Source organism: Scardinius erythrophthalmus (genome assembly GCF_964197995.2).
Source record: "Scardinius erythrophthalmus genome assembly, chromosome: 12".
In the NCBI taxonomy this organism is placed as follows: domain Eukaryota; kingdom Metazoa; phylum Chordata; class Actinopteri; order Cypriniformes; family Leuciscidae; genus Scardinius; species Scardinius erythrophthalmus.
The window spans coordinates 18,154,621-18,181,209 of NC_138232.1; the positions used below are offsets into that span (position 1 = coordinate 18,154,621).

General features: G+C 36.3%; 1 protein-coding gene across 3 annotated transcripts in view; it reads left to right on the forward strand.

Moving 5' to 3' along the window:
* The first annotated feature begins 671 nt into the window (after window positions 1–671).
* The window catches only part of tmem131 (transmembrane protein 131), a 42,643-nt gene continuing 16,725 nt past the window's right edge, over window positions 672–26,589 (forward strand). For 2 of the 3 annotated variants that reach the window (XM_081381488.1, XM_081381489.1), the window contains exons 1-24: window positions 672–827; window positions 7,328–7,389; window positions 9,777–9,817; window positions 12,155–12,223; window positions 13,419–13,539; window positions 15,458–15,574; window positions 15,672–15,794; window positions 17,179–17,259; window positions 17,359–17,509; window positions 17,589–17,645; window positions 17,739–17,800; window positions 18,321–18,429; window positions 18,831–18,939; window positions 19,020–19,173; window positions 19,284–19,454; window positions 19,591–19,701; window positions 19,861–19,995; window positions 21,724–21,828; window positions 24,840–24,926; window positions 25,283–25,435; window positions 25,606–25,681; window positions 25,774–25,888; window positions 25,968–26,106; window positions 26,273–26,382. In XM_081381488.1, the coding sequence (XP_081237614.1) occupies window positions 707–827; window positions 7,328–7,389; window positions 9,777–9,817; window positions 12,155–12,223; window positions 13,419–13,539; window positions 15,458–15,574; window positions 15,672–15,794; window positions 17,179–17,259; window positions 17,359–17,509; window positions 17,589–17,645; window positions 17,739–17,800; window positions 18,321–18,429; window positions 18,831–18,939; window positions 19,020–19,173; window positions 19,284–19,454; window positions 19,591–19,701; window positions 19,861–19,995; window positions 21,724–21,828; window positions 24,840–24,926; window positions 25,283–25,435; window positions 25,606–25,681; window positions 25,774–25,888; window positions 25,968–26,106; window positions 26,273–26,382 (2,579 nt within the window). In that variant the 5' untranslated portion in view covers window positions 672–706. Of the gene's footprint in view, window positions 828–7,327; window positions 7,390–9,776; window positions 9,818–12,152; window positions 12,224–13,418; window positions 13,540–15,457; window positions 15,575–15,671; window positions 15,795–17,178; window positions 17,260–17,358; window positions 17,510–17,588; window positions 17,646–17,738; window positions 17,801–18,320; window positions 18,430–18,830; window positions 18,940–19,019; window positions 19,174–19,283; window positions 19,455–19,590; window positions 19,702–19,860; window positions 19,996–21,723; window positions 21,829–24,839; window positions 24,927–25,282; window positions 25,436–25,605; window positions 25,682–25,773; window positions 25,889–25,967; window positions 26,107–26,272; window positions 26,383–26,589 lie in introns of those variants that run through there. The other variant, XM_081381490.1, reaches the window with a different exon arrangement.

Here is a 26,589-nt window from a genome sequence, read left to right on the forward strand (position 1 = left end):
TCATGACTGTGATCACTTGATCTATTGGTGTAAGTCCAGTTAAGGACTCAAAAAAAAATATTTTCAAAAAGTGAAATATTACCTAAATGGAAGGTGCTGAACGAATGCTGAAATTTACTTATCAATCTTTATGCATGTCATTAAATATTTTAGTAAGAATGATATATAGGCATACCATTACATTATATGCTGTTGACTCAGACTCAGTTGTTACGTTTATTGTTGTTTTTGTTCTTTCATGTTTATTCTTTGTTTGCCTGAAAACTATGAACATAATATTGTTGGTAACATGCAGTTTTTATGGGAGTATAATAATAATATAATTTGCATTATTTAAATTAAATTATTGGTCTTGGTAGTCGATCGATGTCGATGATGACGATACTTTCTTAACTGTCAAATGCATGACAGCTGGTCATGTGATGTCAACATGCCTGCGCTCATAGAGATTACTCGTTACATGTTGAAAAATATAGCTAGAAATCTTTATTTTATGTGAGTGTACATCTTTTTAATCTTTCTTCTCAAAAGTCATCCTCATTTTAATTAGAAAAAATACATTTCACGTAGCAGCTAGTGCACCAGTGAATGTGGTGTAGCTCACCTCATATCCGCTGGGTGTCTGTCTCGAGTGAACTCGTGAGCGCTGTTTATATGAGCGTGCACACGACGCGAGCGAGCACGGCTAGAGAGAAACAGCAGCAGGATGGCGAGCAAGGACACAACACAGAGTTCCCCACATCCAACACGGACAAAATCATCATGTGTTGGACTTCTACGACTTTTATTTATTGCATTTATTCACGTGGCACAGGCGAACAAACAAGGTAACCTCCTGAAACGCGCCGTGTGTTTTTCAGCTGGTTTTCGCCAGTGTTTATGGGTTGTATGTATACCGCGGCTTCACTGCAAGCTAATGACTGTTAGCTTCGAGCCTTAGCGCGTCAGAGAACAAAATTAAGTATGTAGTCATGTCTTATCCACAATATTGAATTCGCAGTTCTGGGTTAGATGACATGCGACTGCTCTGATTGTTTTTATTTTCTTTACGTAAAGCTGCCGGATAATAGTGTTCAGAGACATTAGTTTAGCTTAAGTATTAAAGCTAACGGGCTTAGTCATATTACATTAGCTATCACACTAAACCTGTCTGAAGTTACTCTCACTCTCAAAACGAAACAAAACAATGGCTAATGTGTTACAGAACTCAAGCCTGTCCAGGATAGGTTTTATCCTTTATAATTACACGTTTAATGAATCTGTAGCCTCCATTGGTGACTACTTCATGGCCGTTTTAGCTAATAAATGCGGGTTTGGTACTAAACGGCTAAGTTTTACCCCCTAAACAACGTTCATGATGTGTCATACCTTAAAAGATCTTTTAGCAGCTTTATGCGGGTGAATTAGCGGAAGGTCGCAAATAAGGTGTTAATGTGAGAGTTTCGTTTCTGAGGCCCAGTCTGTCAGTGACATGTCAACTAACTCAGAGAGAGAGAGAGAGAGGGAGGGAGGAGTTGACTGCATACTGCAAGTTCATGCAAGTTTTTAGGATATATCTTCTTGTTGCATCAAGCAAAGTTAAATGCAGCAGTATTGCATGTTACTGGTTGTGTGCAGTAATTTGTTGTTAAGTGCTTTGCCATATAGAAATTGAGTTGTCTGATTGCGTTTTGTGGTTGGAGCATACTGAATTAAACGAGAGGTTCTCAGAAATTACACTGTAAAAATTCTTATCGTAGTGCAGAACACTTGTTGTGGTTGCAAATGAAACCGTGAGCAGTGCACTCACACCATCAATCCTTTAGACGGGGCAGATGACCCAGTAAATACCAGAGCTGCAACCTGCTTATTTATTTTTTGGACTGTTTCTTAGTTTTTTGTGTGTGCCTGTATTGAAAGGACTCTGAATGTCAATAGACAATTTAAGAGTTAGTTACCAAAAAATGAAAATTCTGTAATTGTTTACTCGCCCTATTGTCGCGAGGAAACCACAAAATAAGTATTTTGAAGGATGTTGGTAACCAAATAGTTTTGGCGACCATTGACTTCCATTGTATAGACAAAAAAAATTTCAAGTCATACAGGGATGAGAATGGATAATGGACAGAATTTTCATTTTTGTGCGAACTACTCCTTTGAAGGACTAAGTTGTCAGTGGTCGACCATTGTGGGCTTTTCAGTGTCCAACATCAATGTCTATAGACTATAATAGAATATTTTGATTTGTGCACAGTACGTGATAATTACTTATTTTACACAATACTCATGCAATTCCCCTTCAAAGGCAAACCGCTGTTACACATTTTGTCGAAATGAAGTTATGACTGAAATCGGTCTCTTGGTCTGTGATTTGTTCTTTGATAAGGAGAAGTGGGAAACTTTATATCAAATCAGTTCGATCAAAAAACATTTAGGCCATTTTCCTTTATTCTAGTGTTGTCATAGGTGCTGCTTTTTCAGAGTAGGATCATCCATTGTCAAGACTGTGACAGACACTGGGAGTAAACACAGGGAGGCAAAAAATATTGACTGATTAATTGCCCTGGCCGATTGATCACTCTATAACTACTACTAGTTAGGGATAGCAAAAACACATCATTCTCCGACTCATGCTTTAGCCCTGTAGATCAGTGAAGGGCATGATCTTTGCCTTTCAGAGACGACATGTCTCTCTTCTCCATAAGCCCTGGATTACTCTGCTTCTTTTGCCTGGGCACTGGGGCAATCCAAATGCCATTTTATGGCTTTAATGTGCATTTGCTCTTTGGTGATTATAGTTTATTTTGTTGGTTTTGTCTGTGGTGGTTGTCAGAAATTTTGTGAGTTTTTACATATTGTGAGCATATATGCTGTAGTATATATTGTAATTTTTACATATTGTGAGCAAAGAGACTAAATAATCTAGAGCTTTCAGGTTGAATGAGAGATCCAATTCTTAAGAAGTCCTTGCGATAAGTACAGTGTTTTGTTGTAGACGTGAAACACTTATGGTCTAAGCCAATTGACAGAATAATAAACCTACTCACTACTTAGTTCTTTCTTTTAGAAATTTTCTAAATGGACCTAATAGCTACAAAGAGGCCAGTCAGGCCACACAGAGCCTTGAGCAGATGGGTTAGAGCTCTTTGGGAAGCACGTGTGAGTTAAGTGTTCTCACTCTTCCCTGGAAATGAATGCACCACTATTTCATTTACTGTGTCAACCTAGTTATTGACTGAAGGGACTCGCTGAGCACATGGAGTGTTTTTTTTCTCCTTTTAATTCAAGGAGGAATGTGTTTAACCCTTTGGCTTAACTTCACAATGAGACAAGAATCCAGTTGTCAATGACATCACACTAGGCATGTGTCAGTAAAGCACTGACTGTAAATCTTTGTAATGACAATCGTGTGTGTGTTTGTTTAGTAGGGGTGTAACAGTTCAAATTCCTCATGGTTCGATTTTTTTTTTAATCATGGTTTTAGGGGTACGGTTTGGTATGTGCTATGTTCAGGGGGAAAAAGGACTACTGTCAAATAAAAAACTTGGAAAATAAGAACAAATAATCAAACTACAAGGAATATCACAAATAAATACAATAGAGCAAAGATACAAGTAAAATAAACAGTGCCTTTCAGGTTTTTCAGGAGAGTCAAACCATAGTTTTCAGGTGCAGAAATTGAATAAAGTAGTTACATGTAAAATAACTGCATCTTCACTGTATAAATTAAATGAAGATTAATCTAGGGCCCCTGTATAAAGATTTGTTTAGTCAACCACAGTAGTCATTCATTTAAGCCATTATTTGACCAATCGCATGTTCATATTAATTTAATTACTTACATATATACTGGGGGGAGGGGTATTTTCTTTTTTTAAAGAAAATACTTTATTTGAAAATGTTCGTACTGACACGCCGCTTTTACCACAATAAGCTTTTCTGTAACTGTTAGCATTTTTAAGACGGTCTTTTTGGGCTCGCCATCTTCTAACATTACACTCTGACACACATTATTTCTTGGCTGCTTAATGAGAGTTGTTGACTCCGCTGTGTTTATCAGTCCTGGGCGGAACACTCGTTTCACTCACATTTGGCGCTCCCTATTTGTTGCGGGTGTATTATTGACATGTTAAAGTTTAGACCCCGAATATAAGACGACCCCATTTTTTCAGATGAATTTCCAAGAAAAAAGCATTTTCTTATATTTGCAACAATACGGTATATATATATATTTATTTAAAGCTCAATTTTCAACGTTCAGTAGCCTACTTCAGTATCTGGTTTATCTTGACATGGTTTATATCTTGACCTTTTATCTTTTTGTGACATTTGGGTTCTGCAGTTATAGCCGTTAAAGTAGCAGAATGTGTGTCCAGATGTCAGCACGTGAAAATTGTGTAAAATCTAAATGTGCAAAATAAAACCTCTTTCTTTCAAGGTCTTGGCTTATCTGCTCAACAGATGCCTGAGAGAAGGGAAATGGTTGATGCTCTATCTAGAGATGCTCAATCGCTGTTGCATAATTCTGTTCATGTGTGCAAAAGCACATAGTGTTCTAACTTTTCAAGGCCTATGATCTCACACAGTGTTAGGGTCTCGGTTAGCATGAAATGTTTAAATGTTCTGTCATTGATTCGATCGCTTCTGTTTCTTTCCTGCACTGATTGAGTAAAATAGCAGTCAGTGTCTTATACAATGGCCTGAAGTGAACTACAGTTGTCCATAGGTTTGTCTGTGTTTGGCTAAAAGGAATCCATCAAAGGTGTGTGTACATGAGCAAGAATTAGCTTCCGGAGTAGCATGTTGTTTTTGCTCGTTCAGCAGCAGCTTGCTCCCTTCCACTGTCTCTCTACAAAGCCAATAGTGAAGGGTCTGACACACATTCCTCACAATACAACATCCATGATTGTCTTCTGGCATTTAAAATGAATGTGTAGAAGCCACCTTTGTTGAAAATGAACACAAGCCATAGCTGTATTTGTTTGGCATCCCTTTGAATGGTTTGGTATTGTTAGCATGTTTGACCAAGCATCAGATTTAAGAACTGAGATTTTCATGGACTTCCACTACAAGCTCTGTGTATACTATAGCAGGACTCAACAGACCAGTGGTTAAAATTTTTACTTGCCCTGCCAAAATTTTCACTGGCCCACGGCCCCCACCTAGGGTTTGACGTTAAGGTATACAGAGACATTTACAAGTAAAATGATATATATTACATGTCACTAATTGCTTTTATCACAGTATATGGTATTATCACGGTAATGAATTAAGTTACAAAAATGGTTGTACAAAAATAACTTTTTCTTATAACAAAAAAACCTCAAATACAATTTAAATACAATAAAACAATACACAAAAATATATAAAGAAAGAATCAGAACATTTTCAGTCGATATCTAGGCCATGTTTTAGTCTAGAGTTAAAATGTTTAAGTTTGAAAATAAGTAAGGGATAATCCACAGCCAGTTTTAAAGTGGCCAAACTATTATAATGCACAACGTGGAGGCGAGGCGGCGCAATATTTTACCGGAAGTTTAAAACTGGCGGTTATTTTCGCCAGTTACCGCTCGTTAGATCTAGAATTCTGCTCGCTTTGAATCAGACACATGAGATAAAGTAGTGCATAAGTTACATTTATTTGAATGAATGAATTATAGCATTTATTTGAATTAATTATTGAGAGCGAGTGAATGCATACCTGCGTCTGTTCAGCGCCTCTCTCTCCATTTAACAACAAAGATGTTTTGTGAATGTTTTTTCTTTTCTTTGTCCTTTGTTGTTTAATTAACATTAAAAATAAAGACAGCAGCAGATTTATTAGGCTGCTGTCACATTAAGAGCTGCACCCCTGGATCCAATTACACATGCATTTTATTTCTCAACTGTTTACGTTCACTTAGACATAACAGACTATGTTTTTAGGAGGATACTCGCCAATATGGCATTTTGACATAATTTTGTGTGAATATATCGGTTCAGGCATTCATGCTGGTCCAGGGCCGTCGGGCAGTTCTTATTGTTGAGCCCTGGGATTTGTAATATACATACTATGGAATCTTGTTGTGATCTATTTAAATCTTTTTAAAATCCCCTTGACATCATAGTATCTTGGCAAAATTGTACTAAGTAACAACCACACCGCTAAATGCAGCAATATTGAAGTAGGCCTATTCATATAGTAAACAAGTTTTATTTAATACCTAAGGCAAATTTTAAGCCTAGTTAAGAAGTTTTTAAGATGTTTTATGAAAAAAAAAAAAAAAAAAACCTCTTTTTGCAGTAGGGCTGTCACATTATCAGATTTTTGCATGCTTGTTGATGGTACATTGCGACATTCCTATTTTTGTATGTATTAAATTATGCAGCCCACGGTAATTGGTTTTTGATTTTGTTCTTGCCCAAATCTAAAAGGATGGGAATTGGTCCATTTGACACTCGACTCAAGATTAAATTAATGTTTGTAGATGAAATGGACACCACAACATGATGTGGTGTGGAAAGTGATGCATGTTTTGTGTACCCCTGAAAGTGTATGCAAGGGATGTTTTGAGCTTCATGAGCGTGACCAGCTTCTATCACTATAGACTTCACTAGAGTTACAGAACTGCAGACTAATAATAGCACTGCAAGTATACTGACATGAAGCTGAATATGAGATCTTGGCAGCTCTGGGAGGACTTTACTTTTACCATCTGTTAATCTGTAAAAAAAAAAAAAAAAAAAAAATCTCCTGCTCTAAGAACTTTAATGTCATGTTTTAGTGTAAGCACAATAATAATTTCATAAGCTAACAGTATAAGTCTTCACTCACAATTTTATGTTTGGGTTAACTTTATTCTGTGTCCAATTTTGTGCAGTTACTGTCATCAGTGGTTTTCCTGTTTGAAGGAAATTGATGATATATTGATAAAGTGATGAAGATACGCATTTCAAACATCTGAAAGCAGACTTAGGTAAACTTCATGTTGACCACAAGCATTTCTGACATTTCCATTTCTTTTTTGCTTGCTTTTTTTATGTTTCCTGGCCTCAAAACCTGTTTCCAGGAAGCTGTGGCAACTATAGCTTCTTTTTACAAAGTAGCTCATGAGACAGTGAAACTATATGGTTCTCCACACTCCTTAATCAAGAGCTCACTTGGGACATATCCACTTATCCAGACAGCGAATGATCGCAAAATGACTGTAATGATTCCCTGTCTCTTCAGTCCTTTGTGTTGCCTGATGGGTAATTGTGTCCAAATCTGATACACCCCTAGAGAGCTACTTGCACACACTGCATCAACATGCATGGCATTGTTTGCTGATATTCAAACCTCATGGGAATTTGCTCTGTCTGTCTACAGCTTTCATACAGTCAGACAACATCCTGGAGGTACTACACTTTGGGGAAGGAGGCCTCTTGCAGGTACGTTTCTGTCACTGCGATAGCTGATAACATGAAGCTTGCATTGCAGTTTAAAGGCCATAGGAAGATCCGGTTGAACTGTGAATACATTAAATACGACAAACCCTTATATTGTGAATAAATGACAAACAAATTTGATCATGATTAGTGGATGAGACTGTAAAGGTAGTGAGTCAATCAACAGAACTATTTGATTTTTTTTTTTTAAAAAGGAAAGTGCTAGTCACTTAAATGCGAGTCTTTGTTCACAGAGCAACAACTGTGAAAAAAACTTAAACACTGTGTTTGTCAGATGTGAAGTTTTTTTAAGCTGTTGCAAACAGAGTTACATGAATAGTTCATCCAAAAATGAAAATCATCCCGTAAATTTACTCACCCTCAGGCCATCCTAGGTATATATGACTTTCTTCTTTCACTTGAACACAATTGGAGTTATATTCATTAATATCCTGGCTCTTCCCAGCTTTGCAATGGCATTGAATAGTGCCCCAATTTTTTGAAGATCCAAAAAGTGCATCCATCCATCATAAATGTAATCCATATGACTCCAGTGGGTTAATAAATAGCCTACCTTCTGAAGCGATGGGGTTTTTATAAGAAAAATATCCATATTAAACTATATTTTAACTTTATGAACTATAATCAATGGCTTTCGCCAACGGCCGTACGTAAGAAAAAAAAACAGACTTCTGTAAGAAAGACTGACACATCCACATAAAATAATTACCTGAATTGAATTGTGAAAATTGAATTGAATTGATTTGAATATTGTGAAATACCACTTTTTGTGATACTCCAGTTTTGATGAGAGCTTAGCAACAGCTTAAAAGCTTAATCTAATTTTATATCTGATTAGGGTGTGTTTTGCATTTGGCATGTTTGGTTTGATTAAAACAAACCCTAGTGCGATTGCTCTGTTAGTGTGGTTCATTTAAATAAGTGTGAACGCTGCCATCTGAATCCTGGTGCGCACCAAACAAGAGGGACGAGACCGCTGAAAAGATGAGTCTCGGTCCACTTCCAAACGAACTCTGGTGCGGTTCGAATTAAATATGAATGCAACACCGACCAAATACATGTAAACAAACCAAAAACGGAACATGATGTCTCAAGATGCAACCCTAAAAAGGACAGAATGCTCAAGCGTACCAGTTTTTTTCTCGTCATAGTCGCAATGTTGCCCATCACAGTTCGGTACAGGCGTCAGAACCGCGTCTCCACGCAGCAGATCTTCGTTTGTGTGTGTGACAGAGGGATTCCTGTTGCTGTTTTCACTACTTCACTCATTTTATCAAAATGATACCATCATATGCAGGCTACGCATATACAACAAGCACATTTAGCCCAGCACACAGCATTGTTTTGGATGTTCGGTAAGTTCCGTCGCAAAATATACGTCATAATAGCCAAACAATCAGGTTGTGAATGTTTCCATATCCCTCTAGGTTCGGTGTTAAAAGTTCAATGTAAACACCAAGTGGACCAGGACTAAATGTTTTTTTTTTCACCAAGCGAACTGAACTACAAGTGTGAACACACCCTGAGTCTTTTTTAAGTCTTCTGTTTTGTCCTTTTCTACTACTGTATGTTTGATACTTTGCAGTACTAGTTATGGTTTATTAGCCTTTAAGAGATAGGTCACCCAAAAATTAAAGTTTAGTCATTCTGTCTTCTGTTGAACACAAAAGACCTTTTGAAGAATGTTGGTAATCAAACAGTTGACAGTAGCCATTGACTTCCATAGTAGGAAAAAAGAAAATACTATGGAAGTCAATGACTACTGTCAACTGTCTGGTTGCCAACATTCTTCAAAATATCTTCTTTTGTGTTCAACAGAAGAAAGAAACTCATACAGGGTTTGAACAACATGAGGGTGAGTAATTGATGACAGAATTTTCGTTTTTGGGTGAACTATCCCTTAAACAATTTAGTCAAATGGATTTCATTGCCCAATAAAGTTCTCCCTAATAAAATAAAATATCTGAGCGGTTTTGAAATGATAGCTGTAATAGTCCCTTGAAATGGGACTATGAACTCTATAATCTTAGTGGTTTTGTGTACATGTGAGTTTGGACTTTTTTGGAAATGTTAAGGTTTATAAATAGACCAAACCGTATTCCCCATCCTGCTGTTTCCATTTTATTTTAGCCCTACAGGAGTGGACCTCAGTGAGAACATCACCACGAGCGTCTTTTGAGAGTCTAACACACAACAGTAGCCCATACATACAGCAAGCTCCTTGTCCAACAGTTAGACTTTAACACTTTGGTGGGACATGTTTGACCTAGACCTTCTGTCTTTATAACCTGCTCTGTCTCTGCTTTAGTTGTCCTGCATATTGGCACTATTACTTTTAGAGGCTAATTTTGTTTCTTTTCTTCCTACAGACAGAGTCTGATATTGATCTTAGCTCATATCGTCAAAAAAGGTAAGGTTATACTTTCATACACCCAGAGATTCTCTTCATGCTTTGCTTTGTACGTGCTTGGCCATAGCCCGCATGTGGTTTATATTAGACTTTCCAAGAAACATTTGTTTGGTTCTTAACGAGACATGTGAACTGAACATTCCCACTAAACTATGAGACATTCCTGTGCTCGAGGAAAAAACGAATGAACAAAAAATGCAAACGTCACCAGCTGTCATTTCATCGGACTTCTTTCGCATTTCAAATGATTTAATCAGATTCAGATACTCTCTTGGCGGTCATTGGCATTCAGTAAATTGTCACACAGCTGAGCGAAGGGAATGAATGAATCAATGGATGACTGAATGGTGTGGCTTTTACTGTGGCATTTTAAGTACTTCAGTGATTTTACTCAGTAGATCAGAGTTCAGGTAATTATAAGGTAATTCCATCCTTCTTAAATTGAGTTTATAAAGAGTTACACAACACTGTCTTTTAAGTTTGTAGGCAGAGGAACTGGTGTTAAAGAGCAGTGAGTCAAAGATGGAAAAGCTATTGTTCTCTTAAATGCCAGAAGAATTTTGATGTTCGCCTTCCCCCTTGAATGTTTTTATTTCAGGTGTGTTTAGATCTAATTCCAGTAGATCAACTTTTTGTGTACTAGGTAGCCTATTCATTTCTCAACCAATCAAGGCTTTTCAGCTCGAGGGCTTGGCCAACCTACTTGGCTGTATGTTAGCGGTGGCTGGTTTTCATTGGCTGATTGTCTGTGTTATGACTCGTCATCTCAGCTGCAAGAGGGCACACCCTCAGTCGACACCATCAGCTTGGCGTGAACAGTTTAGCATGCATGTCAAGTGTAGTGCAAGCAAGAAAAAGAGGAAGCAAGCAAACACTGGTGTTTTTTTACAAAAATGTGTAGCTTTGTGGTCTAGTGCTTAATAGAGACTGTCTTTTTCTCTTATGCTTATGGATGGCCAGTTTTTCTGTTGTGTTATCAGATCTATTATTGAACTTTGTCTACTTTAGTGGTGTTTTTATTGCAGCTCCGCAGGTGTTTTTTTTTTTTTTTTTAAGCACAACAACACACACACACACGCATACTGCAGTTGGGAAGTGGTTGACACTACTGTGTTAGGGACAGCTATTTTTCAGTCTGTGGTTTGTGCTGCCAGACCTGTCAGCCTAGTTAATGCCTTTTGAGACTTTATATTTGAAGGTTATCTGATCTCATCCAACAGAAACATTGCATAACATTGCATCTTTAAAGTGGCAAATTAATCTGCTGGTGGTGTAGTTATTTCACCCTTTAGCTCTTTTCTAGCTCATTTTGGCTAAAATGTGTATCCACAGGTCATGATGACTGTTTATTTGAGTCAAGCTTTAGAATCATCTACATATTAGTTCACATAAGTGTTTGTTGTTATCCCTGCGCAAATTATCCCTGCAGTTGAGAGATTACAAGATACAGGCTGTATTTCACTCAAACACATTGGTGTGCAACTTGACGCGTCACATTCTGTTAATCCACAAATATGCTGCTAGTCTTGCCCCAGAGAGACAATGTCCTTAGTCAAATGGAATGAGTGTCTGTCACTCTTAACACTTTCATGGTTTGAGAGCCGTTATAAGGTTTTTTTTTTTTTTTTTTTTTTTTTTGGTGTAGGTTTACATAAGATTTGCCTTACGTTACCCCTCTATGAAAACATTTGTTATGTTAGTAACTTGTAAATGTAATAAATAGTTCTAGTAGAATTTGTTTGTCATCCTGTTAAGATAAGGGTTTACTTCAGTCTTTTATCTAAGAGATAAAAAAATACTATTACTATAATTTTTTTCAATTACCTATTGGTATTATTATTTATGATTGACAATGATAATAATTAAATAAGTCATCATCTTCAAATAAGTAAATAATAAAAATAATAAAAAATAATCATACAATAAATATTATTATTATTATTATTATTATACTCCCATAAAAACAGCAAAGACTTAATTTCAAAACATTTTTTTCTTAGTTACTAACTAAATCACTTCAGATTCCCTTTGTCATTTCTTTCCCATGATCTTTGAAACATCCTTCCAGTGGAAGGATGTTTCACCTTAGTGGGTTTCTGAACTTTAATGTTTGGTGTAAACCTGATTCTTCCATGCCAGACAAAGACTATTTGTTACTGTGTAGGTATAAGTGTGGGTGTATCTTTCTCTTTGCCTAAAGGGAAATAGAGAGGCGTCATTTGATCCTCAACAGGCCATGTTGTGGCGTGACAAAAAAAAAAAGCACATTGGATTACAAAAAAACGGTGTCTCTCACTGTGTCTCCCTCATTTACAGTGTATCTCCTTTCTCTTGCAGTGCATCCTCTCAGCGGGGGAACAGCAGACCCATACGCTTTGAGCCTCCAATGCTGGACTTTCATGAACAGTAAGACAACACTTACTGGATGGTTGACATGACATTTACAGCTGTGACAACATTGTCCCACAGTATCATGTGATATTGAAACATCAAAAACACAATTTTTGTATTTATTTTGTTATGATGCATGAATATTAATGACAAGCCACTATTTATATTAAATGTGATTCTATATGGAAAAAAAAAAATGAAATGGTGAAACAAATATGTATTATTTCCTGCAGGCTTAGTGTCACTTTTCTAGCTTAAAAAAGAATGGCCAATTAAGTTCCTGAATAGCTTGCTTTTGTAGATATATTATAACAACCTATATATAACTATACACTGATTACAACATTTCCAGTCTAATCTAAGTAATGATGGGTGGTTTTCCACAGAAGTTAGTCATTATTCAGTGGAATATTTTAAAGTATCTGGTGTGCTCTTGAATGTAGTTGTATTATTAGTCTTGTATGCACTTTAGTATGTGTCATTTAAAGACGCCAACACCCATCCCTGCCTCATTAGATGCATTAGTTAATAAGCTCCCTCCCCAGCTGGTCAGGTGATCCCAACAGAATGACACCATAAAAAATTATGAACCTGCTGTGAAATGTTTGTTTTAAAGGGCCTTTATGAGTGCTTTGTTTTCCCATTTATATGCCCTACATTGTTATCATTTATGCAGTTTGGAATGAGTTGTAAAACAAGCTTTCCTATATTATCCTTAAAAATATGGGTGTATGAGATTTTCTGCTGGTGTTACTATTCTACCAGATAACCCTTACTTCACCCCCCTTGTTTGCATTATTTTATGCTAAGTTCAAAGTCTCTTTACTTTCCTATGGAGTCATTGTACAGCATTAATCAGGCCAGCCCCTCTTTTGCCAGCAGCAAGCAATAGAACCTTCGATAAATTCATAGCTCACCCTGTATCTCGTGCTTTAATCTCATACTGATAGCATGTGTGGAAAAACTGTTTATGTTATTCTTTTTTTAACATTTAACAACAATTATTTTTCTTATGATTCTATCAAAAAACATTTTTTAACACATTGATTTTGTTCATATGTACTTGTGCATAAGCTGATAAATAGAAATGAGCCACCTCAGATGCTGAATACATAATTGTTTTTTAAATTTACCTGCGACGTCGTCAGTATGTACCATACTCTTCTGTCCTTTTCCTGGTTGCTAAATGTTCTTTTGCCTTTATCCATAGGCCAGTTGGAATGCCAAAAATGGAAAAAGTTTACTTACACAATCCAAGTTCAGAAGAAATAAGTTTAATATCAATATCAGCAACAACATCACATTTTCATGCATCCTTTTTTCAGAATAGGGTAAGTATGATTTTTTTTTATCTTAATACATATATATCATGTTTAAATCATTGACAGTTATTTCATACACTACCGTTCAAAAGTTTGGGGTCAGAATTTTTTTATTTAATTTTTTTATAAAGCAATTTAATACCTTTAGTTAGCAAAGATGCATTAAATTAACCAAGATGACAATTCATTGATATTAGTTAAATAAATTCTGTTCTTTTGAACTATCTTTTCATCTAAGAATCTTGAAAAAAATGTATAATGGTTTTCACAAACATATTAAGCAGCACAACTGTTTTCAACATTGATAATAAGAAATGTTTCTTGAGTACCATTTTTTGCGTTTGTATGATGTGGTTTTTCAATCAATTCAAAAAAGGAATATTTCGCAAAACTGCAAAGGAAACAGTTTTTTCACATTTACAGGTCACCTGGTGTACATAAAAGTCGATCATTCTTTAAAGATGGCGCGGTATGTTTGGACAGAAGATTAGACGGTTCTTTATTAAACTCTTAAAAGAATTCTAGGAATACTGGATTCTGAACAACAAAGAAATGCCACAATTTATCAAGACCTCAGAGCAGATAGGAGGGAGAAACACTCAGAAACACCTCATACGAGGCCACTCCAAAGTATAAGGGACTTTCCTTGCCATTAATGCTTGAATAACACGCCTACGTCTCCTTCAATTAAAAATAATGGCTAGTGGTGGCTGCGCTATACATAAACCTACCAACATCCGTTGGCATGATTTTTGGAATGACTTATCACGAGAAAAAAAATATAAATATTCGCACATCGTTTAATGGAAATGCCGTCGTTTCGAAATATTTTTTTTTTTAATCGACATTTAGAAAATATCGCAAAAGTTTTGTGCAAATCTGTAATGGAAACCTGGCTTCTGAAGTCTGCTGTAATGGCTGATTATTTATTTCAGCATTTATTTTATTTCACGATATTGCTTTTTTTATTAATGTATTATTGGTCAAATAGATGCAGCCTAAGATACTTCTTTCATAAACATCAGAAATCTTACTGACCAGAAACTTTTGACCAATAGTGTGTTGTATTATGTATCACAGAGAAACCCTAGGTGTGATCTACAAAGTACTGTGACGGTTATGACTTCCTGTTTAAACCTAGCAAAAAAAGAACTGAAGCAATGTTCTTTTAGCTTGTGTGCCAGTTTCTGCATCTGTGTGGTAAATGCCTCATCTTATTGTGTGGCACAAGACATGACATAAATAAACATCTGAGCTCACACCAAAGCTCATCTGTCGAAGACCTCAGTGGAGACACCACCTTCCCTTTGTATAGTTTTGATGTGTGAAGGGAGTCATTGAATGTCACCCATACACACATTCACGTCAGTGAAACAGCAGGACACTGACCTCACTGAAGCTTCTATTTAAAGCTTTTAGTGTGTGTGTGCTCTCACTCCAGGCGGTTATAAATTAAACACATCCCACCTGTTCCTGATGCCTGCATAAATCAGCTACACTCTGCCCTGGCTAATGACTTGTGGCCGACCAGCTGCCGTAAACTCAGTGTACTCTTGGGTACCAAAGGTTACACTTGGTGTTAGCATCCATTTCAGGTAAAACATTTGAAATTGGGAGATGCTAAATTCAAGTGTAAACTGGGTCAGAAATGTTTTCAGAATCATCCACTTCAGCCAGTTCAGAGATGGTTGAAAAAGCATGTGACCACGTCATGTTTGCATCCAAAAATAATAATAACCTAAAAATAATGTCCCTGTTATTCATTTATTATTTTAATTATTAATATATTTATATTATTATTTTTGCTCCTGCATTTTTTGCTCTATATCAACACTAGGTAACGGTCTGACAATAGTGAGTGAAGTGTAAGGAGTGACAGGTAATCTTGCATACTGTACATGTAACACTTTCTGTTGTTTACTTACAGATAATTCCACCTGGAGGCAACACCTCATTTGATGTAGTGTTTCTAGCTCGAGTAGTAGGGAATGTAGAAAATACCTTATTTATTAACACATCACATCATGGAGTGTTTACATACCAGGTACATTTCATATGCTTAAAAATGTTGTTCTGCATTTTGGTGTACAGCCATTACATTGATCTTTTGGACAGAAAATTTGACTGTAGTTTGATTTTAGGTGTTTGGTGTGGGCATCCCCAATCCTTACAGACTCAGGCCCTTCGTAGGGGCCAGAGTTCCAGTAAATAGCAGCTTCTCTCCACTCATAAGCATCTTCAACCCACACAGTGAACCACTGCAGGTACGCAAAACTTTATACCTAGTTCAGACTACACGACTTAAAGCGTCTGCAGATAATTGTGCTGTTCAGACTACATGACTTGCTGTGGAGTCTTGAAGTCGTCGTGGTGTTCACACTACGTGAAACTACATAAATGATCTGCAACAAGGGGTCACGCAATACACAAGCTGACAACAACTGTCACCCAACGACTCTATGTGGTCCCCAAACCACGTTTTGTTTTGTCACGAATTCACACGCGAGAAGTGGAACGCCAAAAGCACTTGCAAATACATTACCAACCAAATATAAAGCACATTTTTATCCACCTCAGTTTCCATTGATAAGTTATTATAAACATACGCAACAATTGCCCCTTAAAATATTTTAACATTCTAATTTTTCTCCTTTCGATAATGCGCTTGATTAATTAATTACACAGAAGTTATTGTCTCACAAAGTTAAATGCACGGATTGCAAATACATGACCAACAAAAAAAAAATGCACTCCATCCATGAGTGATCCAGGCTGATAACTGATGTTCAGTAGCAGTTCACTAAATAAAATAATTAATTAAATACCTATTCACAATAAGTACTTAACTCAAGAATAACTATTAAAAAATAAAATAACTAGATGACTAAAATCAGCTTGAAAATGCTATCTAATGAAACAAAGACGAATTTAAAGGTACACTGTGTTATTTCATCAGTCAGTCGTGAAAGTCTGGTGGTTGAAAGCTTTTTCAATTCTAACAAAAGAGCAAATAGAGATTCACAAGTGTTCAGGACAAAGTTTGAACATGCACTCTTAAAATCTGAGCGAGAGCAGAGCCATGCGACCACTGTATATTTGAGAGCGCGCGCCCAGTTTTGTGCATGAGTGAAAGAGAATAATAATAATGCTCTCTCGACAATTCTCATTAAAATTACGCCATAGAAACGGCCTCAAATGAACTATAAAAAGGAGAAGAAATTTGTGTCTGAAAGCTGCAATCATTTTTCTTTATTATTGGTTAAAATTAATGGAATTTTTCCGTGGGCGCTCAAACATTTCTTTGGGTGCTCAAGCCTATGCTCTCATTGGCTGTTGTTCATTGCGTCGAGTCAGCCGACAGCTCCAGATATTTAGCATGCTAGATATTTGTCTGGCGTCGGTGAGGCATCAGCGAACCTCTTTGATGCGTTGGGTAGTTCACACATAAAGATTGGCGAGCGCTGATCACCCGCTGATTTGCCCCCGATCAGAGCCCGACCTATCGGCAAGCTCGTTGACTCGGGGTTAAAATCCTGTGGTGTGATCTTGCCATTTGCGTGTGCTTCTATCATATTTTCTTTTACCAGTGCTCCATTTTTTGTTCTTTATCTTTATCATTGTCTTTACATGGTATCTTTATGGTTTCAGGTTGTAGAGATGTATACCAGTGGAGGAGACCTACATTTAGAGCTGCCTACTGGACAGCAGGGTGGCACCAAAAAATTATGGGTGAGCATAACTTTTTATTCACACTTAAGTGTGCTCACTTAAATCACTGTCGTGGTACAATTTATTATTTTCATGTGCTTAATTTTCTGTGTTTTATAGGAGATCGCTCCTTTCGAGACAAAGGGTGTGATGAGAGCCAGCTTCTCCTCTCGAGACGCTGACAACCACACAGCCTTCATAAGAATTAAAACTAATGCGTCCAACGAGGACGAGTTTATCATCCTCCCTGTGGAGGTTGAAGTCACCACAGGTCAGTTGGAATCACCTTTTCTGATACCATCTGATCAATATTATTTCAGCCCTGACTCATGGTTTGTGCATCTTTCCAGCACCTGGTATATACTCCTCCACAGAGATGCTGGACTTTGGTACGCTTCGATCGCAAGGTGTGCTTTTTTTTTACAATACATTTTACAGCAGAATGGTAGATACTGTGGGGGAAAAAGGTAACAATTATTTGTGTCCTTTCAACTTTGCAGATCGACCAAAACAACTGAATTTGCATCTGTTAAATTCAGGGGCAAAAGATGTATCGATCATGGTAATTTACAGGGCTTATTATTTACATGGATTATTTGTACACTACCGTTCAAAAGTGTGGGGTCGGTAAGATTTTTTCAAAAGTCTTTTATGCTCACCAAGAGTGTGTATTTGGTTAAAAAAAATGCAGTATAAACGGTAATATTGTGAAATATTATTCCAGTTTAGAATCTTTTTTTTTTTTTTTTTTTTTTACAAATCATTCTAATAAGCTTATTTGTCACTTAAACATTACTAATTATCAGAGTTGAAAAAACTGTGATGCACCTTTTTTGGGATTCTTTGATTAGAATGTTCAAAACAGCATTAATTTGAAATAGAAATATTTTGTAACACATTATTTACTGTCATTTTTGATCAATTTAATTGACCCTTGCTGAATAAAAGTATTAATTTCTTTAGGGGAAAAAAAATCTTACTGACCCCAAACTTTTGAATGGTAGTGTAAGCCTGGCAAGGTTTTTGATTTAACTGGTGAATTAAATATCTATTTTAATGCTCTCTGCGTTTGTGTTGTATAGAGTGTTAGGCCAACTCCATCGAATGAAGCTGTTGTAGTTGAGTTCAAGCAAATTACACTAAAAGCTGGAGAGAGCCGATATGCCAAAGTTGCAAGTATTAGTTTTGATGGTAAGTACTGTTCTTTTTAGAGGTATCATTAGGAGGGCATTTGGCCTTTGTCCTCGTATAGATTAACCCGTCATCATGCATCTCTGTATTGATTTGATGATAATTCCCGTCAGTAAACAGATTTTTATCCATAAGTCAAAAGTTTATTAAGTTTGAGGAGAAGGTAGAAGCATTTGGGGTTTGAAATCTGTAATAATCTTGTGGATATTGATTAGAAAAAAATGATCACATCAAAGCAACTAAAGTCTGTTTACAATGTTACCAGTGCTTTTTCATTATCGTGAAATTATTTATTTTAGACATTTTTATTCATTGTTTTAAATGAAAAAAAAAAGTGTTTACAGATTTAACAAAATAAATGTTTGTGTTTTTTTTATTTATTTATTTATTTTACCTTCCAGCTTCAAAAGCAAGAAGACCAGACCAGTTTTCTGGAAAAATAACAGTGAAGGCAAAAGAGAAAAGCTACTCAAAGCTTGAAATCCCTTACCAAGCTGAAGTTTTAGAAGGGTAAGAATTCTTTAAGTTCGCCAGCATATATTTAGAGTTTTGTAACTAGTTTACAATGTATTAATGCTTACTGTTTCTAGGTACCTGGGCTTTGACCACACAGCTACCCTGTTCCACATCAGAGACAGTCCTGTAGATCCAGTGGACAGGCCCATCTACCTCACTAATACTTTCAACTTTGCCATACGTATCCACAATGTGTCCCTTCCCGAAGAAGCCAAGACAATGTTCAATGTGAGCAATTTTTCTAGCCTTCACAATTTTGTCAGCAGAAAACTTCTTTCAAGTAAAAATATTAAAATGAAAGTAAAATATTGGTGTGTTTTTTTGTTTTGTTTTTACAGGTGCATAATTTCAGCACACCAGTTCTTATCCCTCCCCATGAGTCCCGCTACATTTTCTCCCTTCTGTTTCGACCAGTAAGACCTTCCATCCACATCGACAGCAACATTCTCCTTATCACCAATGCTTCTAAATTTCACCTGCCAGTCAGGGCCTACACAGGCTTCTTGGAGGTACATTAGAAACAGCTTACATGGGACAAACTGTCACCAATGTAACCTAATTCTGAATTTTATAAATGTTGTTAATTAATTGTTTCATTTTAGAGATTATATGGCCATGATTTGTCTTTGCTTTCTTATTTAACAGCCCGTTGTTCTTCCTCCCTGTCTACGAGAGCATATCTTAGACTTTGGTGTCCTTAGTGCCACAGACACCAGCAGTTTGGTGTTTGTGGTGGTCAACAGCAACCCAATTGAGGTGCGAGGTCATCATGTTCAGTACTTTGTCACATTTTTCTCATTTGGATAAGAATAGCAGTCCTCTTTTAAACTTTCAAGACGTTACTGGAGTGAGCAGTAATGTCGATATGGCTTTTTCTTTATGAATACGTGTTCAGGGATTTCTCTGTACTTACAGTTGGAGATAAAGTCGTGGTTGGTGACAGGAGACAGTCTGTCATTGGAGTTGCTTAACACAGAAAGAGGGAACAGAAGTATAGCACTGAGCAGAATTCAAGAGCTGCAGAACACATCAGCCGCCCAATACAAAACCGTAAGAGCGCAGTCTTTATCACTCCTTTACTGCCCCTCACCAGAACTTATGTTTAAATCATTCCAGAATCATTTTCTCTGTAATAGACAGCATTTCACAGAGCTTAAGTTGTCTTTTTGCTGGAATATTCATTAACTAAGATAATTATTTCTGTATCATAATAAATATCTGATAAAAGTATTTACAATCCAGATACGCTAAGTTATCCAGTATAAATATATAATGTGAGTTGTGTGGTTAAAAAGTATTGTAAAGTGGAAAGTGTGGAATTGTCAAAAGCTGTGCTAGTGGTTGTAAAAGTGATGCTAATACCATTATGAAGTACTGATGCTATTACTAGTACTGTTACAAAATTCTGAAAATGACTACATTCAAAGATTCTGAATGTTAAAATTTATCATGACTTGTGCAGCAAAATAAGACTGCAATAGCACACTAGTAATTAATATTTTGTTTTCATTTTATGTTCATATTCTTATTTAAAATATAAATTGTCCTCAAAGAATCAACTTAACACCTGAAATGATGCACTCTCCCACACTAAATATTGATGAACATTTTTTGTACCTTCTCTGCTCTAATAGTTTTAAATGTATATAAATATTTTGTGGTCTTTATGTGATTGAAAATATTTCAGATTTTAAAGATTGGAAAAACAGCTGATAACCAAATAGAGCCACACATGGCTATCTCAGAATGGATTATATCTGCAGGCAGTCATATGACTTCCGGTGGAATCTTTACATGTCCGTACTTGTGGTAAAATTGCAGAAGTGTCGCAAGATATGTGGTTTTGGGGTACTGCAAGCACAGGAGTTATTTCATATATAATTATTTTTTTTTTAAGAACCAAAATACCAAAATAATTTAATGTGAACTGATTGGTACAGTTCACAGAGAAATGCTTCAGTTAGACTATAGAGTCTTTTATGTACACCACTTAACGTTAGAGTTACACTAAAGAGAGCAGTGGCCTGTTGTACAAAGCTGGTTTCAGTTGCTACTTTAGAGACAAAATCTTTTTGTCTCATCTTTTGCTGCTAATTATTTATTATATTTATATTATATGAATCTGTGTTTATTCCTGCCTTGTAAATGCTAATTTTCAAAATGATCACTTAACCTACAGAACTGAGAAGTAATTTGCTCCGTCTCTCTCGTGAGAAGTGAATCAAACTGACGCTCTCCATGTTCCATTTGCCGCACGTGTCACTTTTAGGTGCACGCGACTTAGAGTTAATCGCAAACTCTGGATCAAACCTGAGTTGACAGACAACGCTTAAACCGAGCGTTGTGACCCCGTTGAACCTGATATATTTGTCAACTCTAAACCTACTCTGAAACTCAGAGTTTGTTCATCTAGCTTCATGCAATATGCCACTGGTGCATTAAATGTAAAGTTTATTATTCCATGTTGTGATATTTATAGGGCCATCACACAATGTTCCAACACTAATGATCAGTATAGAAACAAACATGCTCTCATCCATCTAATGAGGGAAGATTTATAAAGGTAACATTTACCTTTATTAAATGTTAAATGTATGAGTTGTTTGCCATGTGTGCCATGTTTTTCATATTTTAAAAGTAAATATGAGCATCGGTTAGGTTTAATGTAGTTGTGTTCCAGTATGTATTTGCATCCTGCAAGAAAAGCAGGATGGTTACAGGAATGTCATTTGTATGCATAGGTGTTCATAACTCTGTATTGCATGTCTGTTTCCTCAGGTAATTTTAGCCTCGGGCTATTATGCAGCGTTTAAAGTCACTTTGGTGGCTAAAGCTCTAGAGGGAGTTTATGATGGAGCCATACACATTACAACAGACTATGAGGTATGTTTCATCCTGAATGTGTGGGTTTCTATTATTACTACTTTTCCCTAAAACTGTCATGCCAAAGCTGATGCTAAGGCAGGGGGATCTGTGAACTTAAACCAATGAAGGTTTTGTCACTGACTATTGGCAGGTACTTCCACCAATAGTTCTAGGAGTTCTAGGAACTAAGAAAAGATTCCTCTGATGCAAAAGCCTCTATAGGGGAACTATTGGCGGAAGTACCTGGTTTTTGGCGTGTTCGCACCGCAGGAACTAGGAACGATTTTAGTTCTTGGAACTCCTTTTGGAGGAGCTAATTTAGCTCCTACTTCAGGGCAGGATCTGACCCAGCACTATAGGAACTACCAGTGACATTAGTATTCGCTGATTGACCGAACGCATGCGAAACACTAGCAACCACCATTTTTTAAAAAGCTGTGTAAACACACAGATTATAGCCTATATATTTACTCCAGAAACTAACTCTACGAACATGGAAAACAGTGATAGATGGGCCTCTTGACCTGTAATTCTGCTCACGCTTGCAGCACTGGACATCAACCAAATGGCATAAGCTAATACCTTTTCATATACTGTCTACTTTCTATGTATAACAGTTCTATCTAATAAAGTATTAGACAGGACTTTTAGACAGAGCGCAAACTAATGAACTATATATATATATATATATATATATATATATATATATATATATATATATATAATATATATATATATATCGTAGAGTTAGAGTAATATATATATATATATATATATATATATATATATATATATATATATATATATATATATATATATATATATATATATATATATATATATATATATATATATATATATATATATATATATTACTCTAACTCTACGATATATATATATATATATATATATATATAATATATATATATATATATCGTAGAGTTAGAGTAATATATATATATATATATATATATATATAAATAATATATAATATGGGCCTTTGTAGGAATTATGAAAAGGTTCCTCCAGTGCGGTTCCTCCAGTTTGTCCTATAGAGGCTTTTGCATCGGAGGAATCTGGCAGAAGTATGTGTATATATATATATATATATATATATATATATATATATATATATATATATATATATATATATATATATATATATATATATATATATATATATATATATATATATATATATATATATATATATATATATATATATTAGGGCTGTCAAATTTAGCGCGTTAATAATGCGTTTCGCAAAATCATATTAACGGCACTAATTTTTTTAACGGACGATTAACGCAGCGCGTATTTTCTGTTTGACCCGTGACCCAACCCCTAGTTGGAGAAATGGAGATACACAGTGTTGGCTACTTTGCGACATTGCAGACCCCTTTAGCGATTTTTTTCCCTTCAACAAAGCGCCCAAACTTTATTTAGTTTCTGAGAATATACCGGTACCGCCGGTACTGCTCTCTCAGCACGCGCGCGCGCCTCTCTCTCTCTCTCTCTCTCTCTCTCTCTCTCTCTCTCTCTCTCTCTCTCTCTCTCTCTCTCTCTCTCTCTCTCTCTCTCTCTCTCTCTCTCTCTCTCTCTCTCTCTCTCTCTCTCTCTCTCTCTCTCTCTCTCTCTCTCTCTCTCTCTCTCTCTCTCTCTCTCTCTCTCTCTCTCTCTCTGCGTCTCACGCGGAGGAGCAGCGCTTTAATTCAGTTAAACACAGATATTATGTTGCTTCTCTAATTTTACAAATATAGCCGAAATCAGAGCACGGATATTGTCTTTAGCTTATGTGTATTTGATTTCACCAGACGACGGCTCGATTATCAGAATTTTTGTGCAGATTAACGTCTTGGAAGGGAGAGCTGGTTATGTTTATTTGGTCGCGTTTCAGTCACCATTTCAAATTCATTCCGTTGTTTGACAACAGAAACAGTAAAATATACGTTTTATTGAGAATGTATTGAGAATTTAGCTTCATCAAAATGGGCACAGAGAGAGACAAACTACAATGTAATAATAAATGCTAAATGTACATTTAGCATTTTCAGAAGAGCTGCCCTGTCATGCAAAAATCTAAACATTTTTGTGTTAGTAAATTGCTCAGTACAAAGAAAGAGAAGTAATGGGAACCTGGTATTTCTTTGTTCTTTCTACATGTGTCTAATAGACATGAACAAGTTCTTTGAAAAACATCTATGACCTTTGAAACATGTCTCGTCTTCATGCTATATTGACTATGGTTTCAATAATAAACATACATTTGCATAAAGCATCTATATTTATCAATGCCCACGTTGATTAGAGTATTACAAACTTGAAAAGTATTAATTTAAGGTATATTTAGAACAAATAAAAAATGTGCAATTAATCGCGAGTTAACTCATGACAATCATGCGATTAATCGCGATTAAAAAATTTAATCGATTGACAGCCCTAATATATATATATACACATACTTCTGCCAGATTCCTCCGATGCAAAAGCCTCTATAGGGGCTTTCGCACTGGAGGAACCTTTTCATAATTCATAATATATATATGACACACATACTTCTGCATATATATATATATATATATATATATATATATATATATATATATATATATATATATATACATACTTCTGCCAGATTCCTCAGATGCAAAAGCCTCTATAGGGGCTTTCGCACTGGAGGAACCTTTTCATAATTCCTACAAAGGCCCATATTATATATATATATATATATATATATATAACACTACTTTCATTAATTTATAAGGGGAACTTTCTAGATTCTTTCACATCAATCTTTGCAGATTGAGCTGTTCTGAAATTTTCATTTTGGTGTGTATATTTTACTGGGCTGACAGCCACTGATGTTAGCGGTTCCTGGTTTGATACCGGCGGGTTTTGTAGGGGAGCAAAAGTTTTAGAACAGTTTCAGATCAAGCTCAGGCACACTATAGGTAGAAAAGTGGCATATATATTTAACAACACAGTTGCAACCATTGAGCAAATCTTTAGCTAATATGTTTCTCTTTCAGATATTGACTATCCCTGTAAAGGCTCTCATAGCTGTTGGAACATTAAGCTGTTCACCCAAACAAATCATTCTTCCCCCTTCATTCCCGGTAAGTCTTAAAAACCATAATGTTATGTAGATTCTCAGTGTACTTCTCAAAATCTTAGTCATATCCTGTTGTCTTTAGATTTATTTTTGTAAATGGTTCAAAAGTACCTGTTCATTGAGATCTCAACGTACTAAAGTCACTTCTATTGTACATGTAATGTGAGCATGTGATTCATCCCTGCTTTTACCCCCAGGCACTGTTTGATCACCACTCCCTGTGTCCAGTGCCATGTGCTAACATGACCTGTTTTGCAAACAACTGTTATTTTTACAAGACAAGAGACCATTCATTAGGTTTCAGACTATTTCAAAGTGATTTTCATCAGCTGTTAATGTTTTTCTGTGTTTTTTATTTAGGGGAAAGTAGTTCACCAAGGTTTCAGCATACAGAGTTCTTTCTCACAGAAAGTAAGGCTTCAGCAAATTCGCTCTCTCACGGAGGACGTCCGGTTTTACTTCAAACGACTTCGCAATAACAAAGTGGAGTTGGAACCCAGACGAAAGTCCAAGGTGCCAGGCCCAATTACAACACTAAAACGCTATACTAAATGAAATGCACCTGCCCACAGTTTGCTCAGTTTACTTTGCTATAAGTACAATAATACAATATAGAATCATTTTGGATGAATCAGATGTTTTATATCTTAAGAATTTACTTTTGTTTTTTACTCCTTTTCCAGATAGCAAACATTTATTTTGATGCCAGCTTGCAGTGTGGTGATCACTGTTATGTGGGATTACCGTTTGTATTGAAATGTATGCTTTTTTCTGAAAGAAATTAAGTCCTTATTTCAAAAATTAGTAGTTTTCTCAATTAATATTTCTCCTGTGTGTTTTTCTTTCTGCAGCGGAGTCCAGGCCCCATGGTTTAGTTATGCAGGAGGACATGTGGGATGCTGATGTAGATCTACACCAGCGGCTCCTGAAAAGATGGCGAGAGCTCAAAGAGCAATCAGGCCTTGAGTGAGTCTGATACATTTAGATAACCACACAGTGAATGTATTGTGTATGTATCTTTGATGTGACTGTCTTGTTTGTGAAGGGTTGAAGCTTTCTTCGAAGTGAACACAGATTTGCAGAAGAATGTTCAGGCCAAAATCTTAGCACAGCTCACATGGCCCTCACTGGTCAACTCATCACAACAGATCCATTTTTCACTTACAAACACCAACAGCTCATCGGTGAGTGTATTCACACACCAATCATTTACAAAACTCTACATATATCTCCCCTTTGTGTGCCTATTTATTAATATCTTTGTATTCATTTGTTTTAGCTACAAATGATTAAGTCCACTATAGTATTTTCACTGTAGTCAAATACATTGACCTGAACTTGTCTTTTTAGGAAGAAGAAGTGATTCTAGAAAACCCAGCCGATGTCCCGGTCTACGTCCAGGTTCTCCCTCTGGCTCTGTACCCAAATCCTTCAGTGTTCACAGGCAAACTTGCTGACAGGTAAGGCACTTCTTATGCGTTTTCATGTATGAAGACCTGTTTATACCATCCAGGGCTTGATATAAGGACTGCCCGATGGCCCGGGGACTTTAAAGTGCAAGAAGATGTGAAAGAGAACTCAATTCAGTACCCGCAAGCTGTCTTATAGATAGTTTTCCGTACGCACACATCTGAAGCATGCACACAGAAAGCCGCCTTTCAGACCAA